The sequence below is a fragment of the Protopterus annectens genome, chromosome 6.part0, assembly GCF_019279795.1.
Source record: "Protopterus annectens isolate FY-2018-M chromosome 6.part0, PAN1.0, whole genome shotgun sequence".
Classification (NCBI taxonomy): Eukaryota; Metazoa; Chordata; order Ceratodontiformes; family Protopteridae; genus Protopterus; species Protopterus annectens.
Genome location: NC_056737.1, coordinates 1,569,478,431 through 1,569,492,888, shown reverse-complemented (window position 1 = coordinate 1,569,492,888; position 14,458 = coordinate 1,569,478,431). Strand labels below are relative to the sequence as shown.

General features: G+C 38.3%; 1 protein-coding gene across 4 annotated transcripts in view; it reads left to right on the top strand.

Annotated features, from left to right (window-relative positions):
- The window catches only part of SNX4 (sorting nexin 4), a 2,225,118-nt gene that overhangs the window by 766,377 nt on the left and 1,444,283 nt on the right, over nt 1-14,458 (top strand). For 2 of the 4 annotated variants that reach the window (XM_044075014.1, XM_044075016.1), the window contains exon 7: nt 12,304-12,318. The exons of the other annotated variants lie outside the window; for them this stretch is intronic. In XM_044075014.1, the coding sequence (XP_043930949.1) occupies nt 12,304-12,318 (15 nt within the window). The remainder of the gene's footprint in view (nt 1-12,303; nt 12,319-14,458) is intronic. 4 annotated transcript variants of the gene reach the window in all.

The window sequence follows — 14,458 nt, the reverse complement described above, 5'->3', positions numbered from 1 at the left end:
AGCCACCTCAGCAACATTTCTCAGGGGAGTACCAACCACAAACATTTTAGAGGCGGCTACTTGGAGTTCAGTGCACACCTTTACAAAGCATTATCATCTGCCACTCTACTCTAAATCCAGGGCCGGCTTTGCCACTGCAGTTCTGCAGGGCCTCATAGCCACTCCTACTGCTGTCTAGTTCCAACCTCCCAACCATAGCTTTGGGACTCTACCCAAATGTAATGACTGCAACAGTGAAACACGAAGAGCATAGTACAGTTGTGTACACTTACCATAAATGTAGATGTTCGAGTGTATTCACTGTTGCAGTCCAGGTTACCCACCCGCCTTCCCCCTTTTTTCTTTTGGATCTTATCTTTCCTTCTATGATTTATACTACCTATGTGGTGTATTTGCTTATAGATGAAGGTAAAATTTATATTGATGTATTTCTGAATATATATATATATATATATATATATATAAAGTTTGGCTACCCTTTTTGGGGGCACCTGACATCTGGGGCAAGAAAAACTGAAGAAAATGGCGTCTGCTGCTTCTTTTATACCCCTGACAACCTGACATCAGGGAAGGGGCGACAGCAGCTGGCGCAGGACCCAGGACTTTGGAATTCAGGCCGGCTGAGGGCAATCTGGAAGCAGGATTACCCAAATGTAATGACTGCAACAGTGAATACACTCGAACATCTACATTTATGGTAAGTGTACACAACTGTACTTTCCTTTTCCTCTGGTCTCATGCTCTAACTCCTGCACGGATTCTGGATCCGTGCCTGGATCTCAATTCTCATCCCTTGGGCATCAGTCCGCCTGATCTGGACAGCCTCAAGCTGACGGCTTGATTGCTCCTGTTCCCTTGATCGCTAGGACTCCTGGTCTATCATCTTCGGTAAAGAGTATTCAGGTGGCATCCCTCAAAGCTTCCACTAGGAAGGTTTATCGCAGCAAATGGAAACGCTTCTCTTGTTTTCTAGAGATGCCTAGATCCATTTACTGCCCCAGTTCTTGCAGTGTTGGAGTTTTTGTCCTATATTTTCCAACAAGGGGCTAGTTCCTCCACAGTGAAAGTACAACTGGCAGCCATATCTAATTTTCATGTTGGCGAAAATCTGAATGCTCTGGCTTCTTTGAGATTATGCAAGGCCTTTCTAAAAGGTACTTTTCTCTTGCGTCCCCCGGTTAAGAATTCCGTCCCTCCTTGGAACCTTACTCTAGTTCTGCAGGCATTGGTGGCACCCCTATTTGAACCAGCAGCATCAGCAGACTTAAAATTTCTGTCCTGGAAGACAGCTTTTCTAGTGGCCATTACCTCGACTAGAAGGGTTTCTGAGATTCAAGCTTTGTCTGCCATGCCCCCCTACTTGATCTTTCATAAAGACAGGGTTTTGCTTTGTACGAACCCTTCTTTCTTACCGAAAGTGGCTTCTGAATCTAATATTAACCAGATGATTAATCTGACTGTGTTCTTTCCAAATTTCCAGAACAAGGGTGAATATAAGCTGCTCTTGCTAGATGTTCATAGACAGCTTTGTTTCTATTTACACAGGACTAAACAATTTCGTAAGTCTGACCAATTATTTGTGTCCTTTCCTAGACCCTTTTTGGGCAAGGCCATTTCCAAGGTCTTGTTAGCTAGATGGATTACACAATGTATACTGCAAGTCTATAGGGATAAAGGCCTCTCCCCACCTGGTCCTATTTAAGCTCACTCTACCAGATCTATGGCAACTTCTGCTGCTTTTTGGTCTAGGGTTTCTCTGGATATCATCTGTGCAGCAGCGACCTTGGGAAGGTCACATACATTTATTTCCTGTTATAAGTTGGATTTGATCTCTAGAGGGAAAGCATCCTTTGGCTTTGCGGTGCTCAGGAATATCCTTCCATGAGGGCCTCCCAGGAGTTTTGGTAGCTGGGGACTCTGTTCCACAGATTGCAGATAAATGAAGTTAACTACTTCAGATAAATAAGTTGTGTACTCACCATAATGTTCCATCTGAGTAGTTATACTTCATTTTTTGCAACTGTCCCTCCCTCCCCCTAACCTGTTCTAGGTTAACGTTATTGAGTTGCTAATAGTTTCGTTAGTGGCAAACTCGATCTGAGGGAAGGTAGGAGAGGTGAGGGATTATAGGTAAGGGGAGGAGCTTGGAGCAGATGCTTGATAAAATGTTGCCGGCTCGGATTCGATATGATCCGAATACCCACAGGTTGCAGAAAATGAAGTATAACTACTCAGATGGAATGTTATGGTGAGTACATAACTTATTTTTTTTTTGCTTCTTTGTGTTTTATTATTGTCTTTTTGTGTTGTTTTTTTCAAGATTGTTAGGATCTTTTCTTTTATGAGGAAGAAAAACATGAAGAAAGCTTCAGTCTGACTGCTGATTTCCCTACTTGTGATTAGCCAGTCAGCAGTCAGACTGAAGGAGCTGGGGGAGACAAGAGCTTTTTGTAGTTTTCTGGTTATTTCTTCGTCAGGAAGCAACGTCTACTGTTAAGTGCATCTTAAACAATTGTACTTTTTCTGTGACTTTCTAATAGCTGCTTATATGAGTAGTGTATCATCTCTGAATCTCATCTTACTTGTGCAAATCCCTGCTGTGCATATGCACAATATCTACAAATATTATTCTTTATCTCCAAGTTATTGTACATTTTTTCCATAAATTTAAAGTGTTATGTTTAAATTTATTAAGGTTTTAGCAACAGTGTAGTAATACAGTATCAGTTAGTTTTATTTATTTACATTTAATTACAAGGTAAGTCTGACAGGATAGGTGCCCATTTTCAGTGGAGGCGAGGAGAAAAGCTCCAAGTATTACAAAAACCTTTTAAGAACAATAATTTTACAAACTAAAAAATATTATAAAAACATGAAGTTTAAATAATACCAGTTTAGACAGTGTGAGTACATTGGTTTCAAATAGATGGAACTTGTATGATAATTTATTATGTACAGAAACTTTAGCCAGTTTAGGGAAGTTAAAGTTAAGTTAGTGTAATGCAAACAGGAATTGCAGTACAAAGTTGAAGAAGAAACAGGGTTATGGTATGTTTAGATGGAGTTTCAGGGGTGAGAAGTTGATTGAAGTAAGTAACTGAGTAAAGGAGGAGGATTAAGGAGATGTAGGAATAGGAACTTGTTTATTTAGGGATATAATTTGTTCTGGTATTCAGCAAGAGCAGAGCCAGGTTTTTGCTAGGAAGTCTTTCAGAGTGGTTTTTAAAAGACTGGAGGGGAGGGGGAGGGTATTAACCTGATTGATACAAGTAAGGAGTTCCCAAGCAGTAGCAACATATGAGTACAGTCCATGCCCAGAAAATTTTGATTGGTTTTGGACAAAGAGCAGTTTTGGGTCATTGTATTGTAATGACAGAGTGGGAGCATATTTGTGTCGAATGGTATTTAGTGCTGGACAAGCAGATGGATGCTGGATAATTTTATAGGTGGTAAGAAACTGTGTATATGTTCGTTGATGGGGCAGTTCTAACCAATTTTAGGCTTTTTAATGGTATACAGTGGTATGTTCTGAAAGTGGGTATTTGCAGCAGATTTATCTACTTTACTATAGCATTGTTCAAGTTTTGCTTTTTACGATGTCTGGAGGTTAGTAAGGATGGGGGCGCAATAAAGTAGTGAGGAAAGGAGGTAAGTAGTAGCAAGTGTAGTTTCAGTTGTGTTGGTGAGAAATTTTTTGGCTCTATAAAGCATCCGTAGATGTTCTTCATACTGATCACTGCTGCAGTAGCCTTCGCTATATAGGGTTATATCCTGCCAAGAATGTAACAGCTGGCTAGCTTACAAAGCTTCAGGCTACCTTCCATGTGCCCAAACTGTCAAGCAGCTCAAAGTTTGGGAGTAATGTCCTTCAGAGCTTTACTGATGCCAAAGAGTACGCTCCTCTGAGGCTTCTGTGGATCGACAGCTTGTGCTTTCCTTAGCTGGACAGATAAGTTGTCATTTGGGAGAAAAACTTCCATTTTCTTATTTTTTACTGATGTTTTATTACTTTTCCCTTTAGGAAAGTTACTTTGAAGCTAGGAGTTTTGTGTTTTAACAAATTATCTTTAAATGCAGTTATAAATGGAGCATTCATTGTTTCTGTCCATTTAACAATAGTTTTATCTAACTGATAAAATGAACACAATTTCTCCATAGAAAATATTTTAACATTGTGAGGTTGCCATAATGTTTCAAAGTGCTTTTCACTTTGGTTCTTTGTTTTTTCTGTATATAAAAAAAGTAATTTTGTGGACTGGTAGTTTAACAGGCATTGCTGTTTGTTTTCTTGATGATACAGGCACCATTTTTGGCTTGACAGCTTGACTGTGGAACAGATAGTCACTCCCAGAGTCGGTCTTTCTTCTAGCCACAAAAAGAAAAGTTAAGCCAACAACCTCTGCCACCGCAGTAGGCTAGCAGTTAGCCTCTGCCGCAAGTGGGTGACTCTGCTATGGTCATTTGTAGTACATCAGATCACTCATCTTTTACCCTGGATTCCTCTGTGTAGCACCTACAGCCACTATGGGCTGGGGGCTTAGCCACCTCCTTTGCAGCTCTTGGGGTCCTGTCAGTGAGCAAGGGAGAACCTATCTTTTTTTATTTTTTTCCCTTTATTGAATTATCACTTGTGACATAAGCAATTTACATTCATGTAAAAGCAATCAAACTATATTAACATAATAAGTATTAAACACTACATATATTGCTATAATTAAGCAATACTACAAAAGTTATTTAATTCCTGCTTTTTTTAAACAAGAAACATCTTTATTAAACCATCACATATTATATGTAAATGAAAACAAACCACACAGGCACAATCCTAGTCGCAAGCATTTTATATCACAAACTATACTGACCCACAATTCCCATTTTTTCCCTTTGTAGTTTGCTCCTACCCTTTTCTAAAGATCTCAATTCCATTTGTTTTATCTCTGTTACTATATTCACTTCTTTCAGTGTAGTTGGTTTAAATTTTGATTTCCATTTTGTAGTAATTGCTTTTCTTGGCCGCCACCATTATTAAACAGAGCAAGGCCTTACCCTGTCTAGGCAATTCTGATTCTATATCATAGCTCAGAAAAATCATCTCCCTCGTCAGAACAACCTGCCCACCCAGCATCTCTGACAGTGCATCCCACAGGGAATCCTTAAAGCCCACCAACTCACCACACTCCTAGAAAATATGTTCCCAGTTACCTCTTTCTTCCCCTTCACACATCCAACACCTACTGAGGTCTGAGGAAATATTCTCTGGGTCTACTTGAGATATAAAAATATCTGTGTAAACATTTCCAGGCAAAAATCCTAAATCTTCTTGAGTTTGTTGCATATGTGGGAGACGTATATATATATTCCCATTGTTTCTTTGTGAATTGCCTATCCAATCTCTCTTCCCAATCCTTTCTAACTTCCTGTGATTGATTCTTATAGTTATCATGCAATATTTTATATGCTGTACTAATTATTCCTTTTTTAATGGCATATTTTCTTCTAGATTCTATTAAACACTCTAGCAGTGCTGGTCTTTCATTTAAGACCCCCCCCCCTATTTCTTTCTGTTTGCTTGTACTCTGATATCAATCCATGATAGGGAAGGCAATCTCTAATCTGCAGTCCAAATTAATTGTTGGCATATTCCCATTCTGTCATCTTTCCCTCTCTAGTTATTTGCTCCTAACACCTTGGTTTCTGCTCCTAATACCTTGGTTCCTTTGCCAGTTTTCTCCAATAAATTCTGGCCCCCTCTTGCCTATTGTCTGTATCCCTAAATGCAGTCATCCCTATTGGCAGAATCTCCTTTCTCCATTCCCGTGTTGGTTTAGTTCTTAAATACTTTCTGCTACTTTATGGATATAATAATCTGCATGATTATTGTTATTCTCCTTAAAGGTATGCTGCCATTAGTAACACATTTAGCCCCATTTTCCTGTCAAAAAAAGAAACAGAAAACCAAACATATATAATAGTCCTCAAATTTCTTTGGATAGGTGTAGTTTACAGGGACTGGCTCAAGGTTTGATTCATGCTATTGATCCTTCTTGTCGAGTAGTTCCTGGTAAAAGAAAGAGGGATGCCACCTTTCCTGAAGAGATTCAAGATTCTGAATTTGAACAGAAGTTGCAGGAACAGATTCAGGGTTATGTCATCAGATTTCTGAGACTTGCTAGAATGTCTCAGTGTTTTCATTGGGAGAACTCTAAGGTTTCTCAGTCCCTCAAAAAATAGTGCAGATTGTTGCAGAATGATTTTCCAGAGCTTACACCCATTCCTTTTGTCATGTCTCTGTTTTAGAGGATGTATGTCTTACTGCCTACAATTTTCCCAATAGTCAGACGGCTGTACCTAAAAATGCAGATAGGATGTATAAAATTCTTCAGTCTTTTAAATTTTATTCACTATTCCCAAACCTGACCCAGCAGCTATATATAGTCTCAGTTGACTTCTCAAGCACTTAGTTAATTCCAATCCTATTTTCTGTAATAAGGATACAAAATTATTGCTAGGTTAAGGGGAAAAAGTGTATACTTCTGCAGCTTTTGAATTTCAGAATTTTTAATTGTTAGGCCCATATGATAACGTTTATTCTGACATATTATGAAAATATGAGGAATTTATCTGCAGATTCTTGTGAAGAAAAATCTGTTTAAAAACTTAGTTTCTTCTGTTACACAGGTCACTGCTCATTTTTTGCAGTGTGTGTATGACTGTGTTGATACTTCTTTCAGGGCTGTGGCCACTGGTACTGTTTCGATGAGGTTTGGTTGGCCAAATTCTCAGAACTTTCCAGATGATGATTAAAATAAGATTTTAAATTCTGTCTTGGATAGAGATTTAGTATTTGATCACCGTGCTGCAGAGGTGATCAAAAAGTTTGTTATGAAAGGGGCAAGATGATCCAGGTAATCTCTCAAGATTTGTCACCCCTCCTTTTCCAAATTGTAGAAGGAATATTCTTTCTCCTCATCCAGTTTTGGCAAAAAAAAATTAAATAAATAAATAAAAATAAACAGGATCAACAGTCTCAACACAATTCAGGTAAATAGACATTTAAGAAGTGGTAAGGAGATTCCAAATAGAAGTCTCAAACCTCCCTAAATCAAGGAAATCCAACAAGTCTGAATGACTATTCTAGAGACCACGTGGCCCCTCCCACTGGCTCTCTCTCTCTCTCTCTCTCTCTCTCTCTCTCTCTCTCTCTCTCTCACTCTCTCTCTCTCTCTTCAAAAATGTTTGAATCCTCATTTTTCTCTTTGGCAACAGACTGTTTCAGGCAGATGGGTTCTGAAAATCATTCATCAGGGCAACAGATGGCAGTAACGGGACATTCCTCCTTTGCTGAGGGTCATTTCTCATCCTGCAGATCACTGTTTTGTTTCCACCTCTTCCTCATCATGTGATGTCCCAAGGAGTGATAGAGCCAGTTCGAGGTTTTATTCATAATATTCCTAGTCCCACAGAAAGAAAGCACATGAAAACCATTTCTGGATCATTCTTTCCTAAACCTGTTTGTGATAGTACCCAAATTCAAAATTGTCACTTCACAACCTGTTGCCTCTTCTTAGTAATACTAGAGTTACAGATGCTTATCATATTCTTATTCATCCAGACCTTGGGTATTTCCTACCGTTTTGTGTATCTGGATCACATTATCAGTTTTCTGCCTTACATTTGGACTATCCTGTGCACCGAGAGTATTCACAAAGTTATAAACTAAAACAAACCACCAACGTAGCCACTGGAGAACACTGATATAATAACCAAACTCTGAGTTTGGTTATTGTGTAAGTGTTCTCCAGTGACTACGTTAATGGTTTGTTTTGGTTTATTAGTTAAGTTTTTATCCACTTTTGTGTTTGTGGTTTGATTTGAAGTGTTCACAAAGTGTCTAGCTCAGTTAGAGCTCATTTCAGGCTACAGGGTATCCACATTTTTTCTCCCTGCTCCAATGCAGTCAGTCAACACAGATGCTTCAGATTTTGCTTGGGGATCAGTTTCAGGAGAGAGAAATGTGCAGGGGGGTGTAGGACACCAAGGAAAGATGCAAGGACATAAATTTCAAGGAGATGCTTGCCCTGATCAAGGCATTTAATTCTCTGAACCGTCTTTGGTCCCTGGGACCTCTTTAAGTGGTTACAGACAATACCACAATGATGTAGTTCATCAACAAGCTACAGGGAACCAAGTCGTACCCCCTTTGCAGACTAGCCATGTTAGCTTGGGATATAGCTTCACAGCACAGTTTGCAGGCATCCTACATTACATCAGAGTAAAATTATGTGGCAGACAAACTGAGCAAAGCCAGGTAGACCCTCATGAATGGAAACTAGATCAGAGGGTCTTCCAAAATTTGATCCACCTGTGAGGAGTTCCTCAAGTAGATCTCTTTGCCTCTTCTCTGTTCCATGACTCCACGCATGAAGACAGGAAAGGCAGATGCCTTTCCTTTTGTTTTGGACAGGAATGTACGTGTATGCATTCCACTAATATCCGGGGTACATCTAAAGGTTGAGATGGAATCCCCCAAGATCATTGATTCCCTTCTGGCCCAGGCAACTGGGGTTCTCCCTTCTTTTGGAAATGCCCAGGGGCAGTTACCACAAGTTTTCTCACAGAATCCAATCTACTCACACAAGAACAGGGGTATTTGATATGCACCCTGACATCAGTCATCTACAGTTGGTGGCCTGGATGATAGGGGTCTTAATTCCTTTTAGGCACCTGTTTTCAGAGGACGTGCAGCAGGTATTAATGGAGTGAAGAAATCCTGCTACTAGAAAGTATATATTAGCAAATGGAAAATGTTTAATACTTGATGCCAACAATATAACCAGCACCCATTCATGACTAATTGTTTTCTGGTTTTAAAATATTTGTGTTGAGTTACTGTCTTGTGACCTTTCTTATTTCTCTAACAAGGTTCATTTAATAGTCATTTTGGCTTGTCTGTCCATGGACCCTCCTCTCTCAAGGCAGTCGAATTTCAAAAATTTCATGAAAGGAGTTTTGCATAAGAGACCTCCATGTAAACCAGTGGCCCCTTCTTGTGATCTTAAATTTCTGTTAGAAAAAAGTAACACTTGCTCCATTTGAACCAGCTAATCTGGTTGACTTGAGGTTCTTGACATCGAAAACAGTTTTATTGATCCAGCCACTTCAAGAAGGGTATCTGAGTTGCAAGCTCTTATGGTGAGTCTACCCTACCTCATTTTCCACAAGGATTGGTTTGTTTTAGAACTAATCTTTCTTTTTTGCCTAAAGTGATATCCAAGTTTACTTTAAGCCAAAACTATCCATATCTCCATTTTCTTTCCTGAACCTAAAAATGAGACTGCGAGCGAGAGAAAGAGAGAATACTCCACACCTTGGATGTCCCAGTACTATTTTGACAAAACTAAATCTTTCAGTCATAGAATCAGTTGTTCATTTCTTGTGAAGTTAAGAAGGGGGTAACTGGCTTCAAAGTAGACTATCTCCAAATGGATGTCTAAAGTCTATTATCATTTGTTATACTCACCATAACATCCAGCCAGGGTCAAGGCCTCACACTACATGGACCTTGGCTTCTTCTATGGCTTTTTGGAAAGGGTTGGATTCTAGAACCTACTTCTTGGTCATCTGTACATACTTTTACAAAGCACTGTAAACTGGATTTCTTCTCTAGATCTACATCATGCTTTGCTAGGACCACTGTCCAGGATTTCGTGGAGTCTTCTGCTTCCAGCCCCCCAGATATAGTTGTCTATGGGTAGTCTACCCATATAGCTAAAGCTACTGCAGCAGTGATCAATATGAAGAATATAGTACAGTTGTCTAAGATGAACTTACCATAACAGTAGATATTCGAATGATCACTGCTGCAGTAGCTGCTTCCTCCCGTTGCCCCCTTGATTTTAGTGTTTTTTTTTTGTTTTTTTTATGCCAAGATGTGCACATTTATTTTTTTGTTATTCCTATCCTTGTCTTTTCATGGCTCAGCCTCCTTCCCTCTGCTGGCAGGAAATCTTTGAAGGACATTGTGCCGAAACTTGTCTTTGTCAGCTCAGCTTGAGCTGTTTGACAGTTTGGGCATGTGGAAGGTGCCCTGAAGCTTTGTAAGCTGGCCAGCTGACATATCCTTAGCAGGATATTATCCCATATAGTTAAGGCTACTGCAGCAGTAATCATTTAAACATCTACTGTTAGGTAACTTCAGCTCATACAGCTGTACTTTTTGGGTGAGATTTTTTTAAATCCAATTTTGTTATTACGTCAAATTTATGAATATCATCCATCACTCCTAATAATTTTGCTATGAGCAGTGATTTCATTTGTATTAAGAGAGAGGATTTTAGCTTGTGTTTTTTCATGAGAGGGGGATTTGGGGGGAAAATGTATTTTTGGGGGTTGAGTGTGAGTTTTGATTTACAAGGTCATGTTTCAGTGGCTGTTAAAGCTTCCTAAGTAATTTTTGGGAGATGTGCCCGATTGTCTGATATGTGTGTGTGTGTGTGTGTGTGTGTGTGTGTGTGTGTGTGTGTGTGTGTGTGTGTATATATATATATATATATATATATATATATATATATCTATATATATGTATTAGGTCTGTTGTGTGGATGTGCGGAAGGTGTTGGTGAGAGTGGTATAGAAGGGGACCAAAGATAGAGCCTTGTGGTACATCGATGATGACTGGGAGGTATGGCGAGATGGTGTTGTGCTATTTTACTGTTTGATACCCATTGGACAAGTAGCCTTTGAACTATAGAGGGTTTTAAATATTCAACATGGCAGAGATTATTACAATATTTTTTGTTGATCTTTTCTGTCTGAGACAGTTTTTCACTACACGTTTTTCACAGGATACATTACACATAAAGGGCCAGTAGTGTTTTTGGTGCATTGTTTTGCTTTGTTAAATTAGTAGAAGTGTTTTTATGCATTGGTTATCCCTGTTAAATACCAGCAGTTCTGAAAATGGAGACTTGACTGTGAAAAAGCTCAAATATTAGTAAGCAAGCCCTACTGGGTGAATTGAGTTATATTCTACTTTATTTGTTAACCAGTAATCCCAATATATACTAGTGTATTTTTTCAGGGGTGACCTGGGAGCATTGTCTGGTTAAGTGACTTGCTCATGGTGACACATGAGCCAAATGGAGGCTGAGGGAATCAAACTCAGAACTACAGGAAGGCAGCTCTGTAACAACTCATAGCCTTAATCCTATATGCAAACTGTCAGACAGTGGACAGGGAAGCATGGCTGAACTGCTTTCATTAAAAATATGGGATATAAACTCCCCATATAACCTGGAAAGAAACTGTAATATATTCAGGACGATCAACTGAGGGAGTGGCCTATGAGTGTCTAAGCTTAGGCTGTTGTTCAGATTTTTAAGAGATGTGAGTGATGGTCATGAAACATGAGTCTTGTAGATAGTCTGTAGAATGTGAACATTTTGTGGCAAAGTTAAGTTAAATTTCTCCAGCTGGAAATGATTATACAGAAGACTGGTGGAGTGGTGTGTTGTCCGAGATCTGATGTAAAATGAATGGGAAAATCTTTACTGAAAGTTTCTGTTGTACAGTTATAGTTTAGGTCATATAGGGTCAATGTGTCAAGTCCTAAATGTTACAGCTTTAAAGGGAAACAGCCTCTTCAAGTGGATAAGCAAATAACTTAGAATATTGAAAAATGTAAGGCAGCTAGAGATGCGTTGCACCGGGTTAGAAAAAAATAAAATAACACATGGTAAAGCATGTTAAATTGAGGTGTGCCAGTTTTGTTAGTAAGAACTGTGTTTATCTGCAACACATAGTGCCTTGTACACTTGAAATGGTTGCCCTTGAACGTTTTCATTTGCAGTCTTCCTTCTGGGGATTAAGAACTTGTGCTTGTTTCATTTAACGGCCTTTTCCCCTCTTGTTTTTTTAACATCTGTATTTCTTTAGGTTTAAAATCAAGTATGTTTAGTGTGCAGTTTTCTTGATGTGTGATGCCTGTTGCACTTTAGCTAGTGTTCTGTCATAGCAGTCTGAATTTAGACGGTCAGGAGCAGACCATTTTTCTTGTCCATTTATTGCATTGCTAGTAACATGCTGCTGCTGCTTGCAGTTAAACAGTTATTTAAATATTCAATTTATGACTTGGTTTAAGCTTACAAATTACTTAGAGATGACGCAATTGCATGCACGATGTCTCTAAAAATGGATTATTTGCTAATTTTATTGTTTTGTTAATGTTGATTGATTGCATAGCCGAAGGATTCCTTATAAAAAAAACAGTTGTTGATTTCTATTTTCTCTTTTCTGTTCTTTAAGTCCTGCAGATAGTTGGTGAGTAGCTATATAAATAATTATTCATTATGCACCAAATCAAAAATGTGGTTAAGTTGTGGCGTAGCTTTAATATGAAAAGCATATTTTACTGCTTGTAGGTAAAGTCTCTGGTTGCAGTCATTTTCCTTGGAAATGGCGAAGTAATGTTTTTTGTTATGCAGAACATTTTTATAGTTTTGTTCACAATAAACCAAACTTTCCATATTACAGAGAAACAAATGAGGTAAGTGGGCATAATGACCTTTTTTAAGAATAGCATTTTTGCAAATAAATCAGGTTGTGAAGCAGTCACATACTGGCATTAATCCATTAAACTTCACACTGGATGAAAACTGTTATTGTTAAGACAATGCAGAAGCTGTCTGTTTAATTTCAGAAACTTTGATGTTATCCACCATTCTTGAGAAGACTGCTGCATGTTATCCAGTTTAACTTTCTGTGCCAGAGAGATATTTAATGCAAACACCCTTTATTTAGACATCCTGGCGACTTAGATAGTGCTCTATCTGCTCAGTCATAGTCTTTATGGAAATGTTAGCATAAACAGGATTTTTGCAGGCAGCTAGAAATCTGGAAATGTTAACTGCTGTAGTGTATCCAGAGACGTAACCCTAAGTTTATATTGAAATGAGGATTGTTTTATACAACCCCTTGTGTTTTTCATAGTGTTTTCTATTTTGCGATTGACGTATGAATTTAAAAAAAAATGTAACTTTAGCTGGTGTTGAGGTCTGCGTGTATGTATGCTCATTGCTAAGGAAGCTGGTTATGAAGAGCAAGGTATGTCTTACTCACATATCTGAAAAACTGGGAAGAGAAAATGTTGAAGTTTTTTTACCTCCCACTATAGTAACATTGTTTGCCAATGTGTGTAATAGTCTGTGTCCTATACTAAGATGAATGCAGATTGTAGATGAAGGCAGACACCAGCAGCTGTGCCACTTGCAGATTATTTATTTGTTTATTGTAAAATTGTTAACTAGGTAGTCCCAATAACTCATAGATTCTCTTTCAGGGAGGACCCAAATAGTAAAAACGGGATCGATAGACAGTAGATAATGTATTCAGTTATTTCATTTTATATATAACTCATGTTAATGCATTTAGTATTTTCATTATTAAATATGGATATGTAAAAACTGCCAGTGATGTTGAGTACTGGAATTTTTCTCCCCAAGCCATCACTGAAAATGGGCCACAACTCAGTTGTATATCCAGGTCTCAAAAACATAAATATGTAAGTAATAGTTTAGCATGGGTTTAGCACATCAGTTTACTCTTCTTTCATTGTTTATAGCTGGACAGAAGAGACATTAAAAGACCTATAGATGAAGAGATTGAAAGAGACAGAAACACATTCTTCATGGCCCTTGTAATTGGCTAAAGTGGCACTTTAGTCTGCATTTTGGGGCCAATAATTTATAGGCCCAGTTTAGAATTGGGATTTGTTAATGTGACCATAATATAATGTCATGCTGGTTCTAAGCAGCCTTTTTAGGTCAGGGGATAGATAATGGAGTTACTGCTGTATGCACTGCTCTGTATCCACAAGAAATTCAAAATAATTTTACTCTATATTCCTTGCTTGTGTTTTGCCACATAATTCAGTTATCTGATGTTGTATATCCAGGTCTCAAAAACATAAATATGTAAGTAATAGTTTAGCATGGGTTTAGCACATCAGTTTACTCTTCTTTCATTGTTTATAGCTGGACAGAAGAGACATTAAAAGACCTATAGATGAAGAGATTGAAAGAGGCAGAAACACATTCTTCATGGCCCTTGTAATTGGCTAAAGTGGCACTTTAGTCTGCATTTTGGGGCCAATAATTTATAGGACCAGTTTAGAATTGGGATTTGTTAATGTGACCATAATATAATGTCATGCTGGTTCTAAGCAGCCTTTTTAGGTCAGGGGACAGATAATGGAGTTACTGCTGTATCCACTGTTCTGTATCCACAAGAAATTCAAAATAATTTTACTCTATATTCCTTGCTTGTGTTTTGCCACATAATTCAGTTATCTGATGTTGTATATCCAGGTCTCAAAAACATAAATATGTAAGTAATAGTTTAGCATGGGTTTAGCACATCAGTTTACTCTTCTTTCATTGTTTATAGCTGGACAGAAGAGACA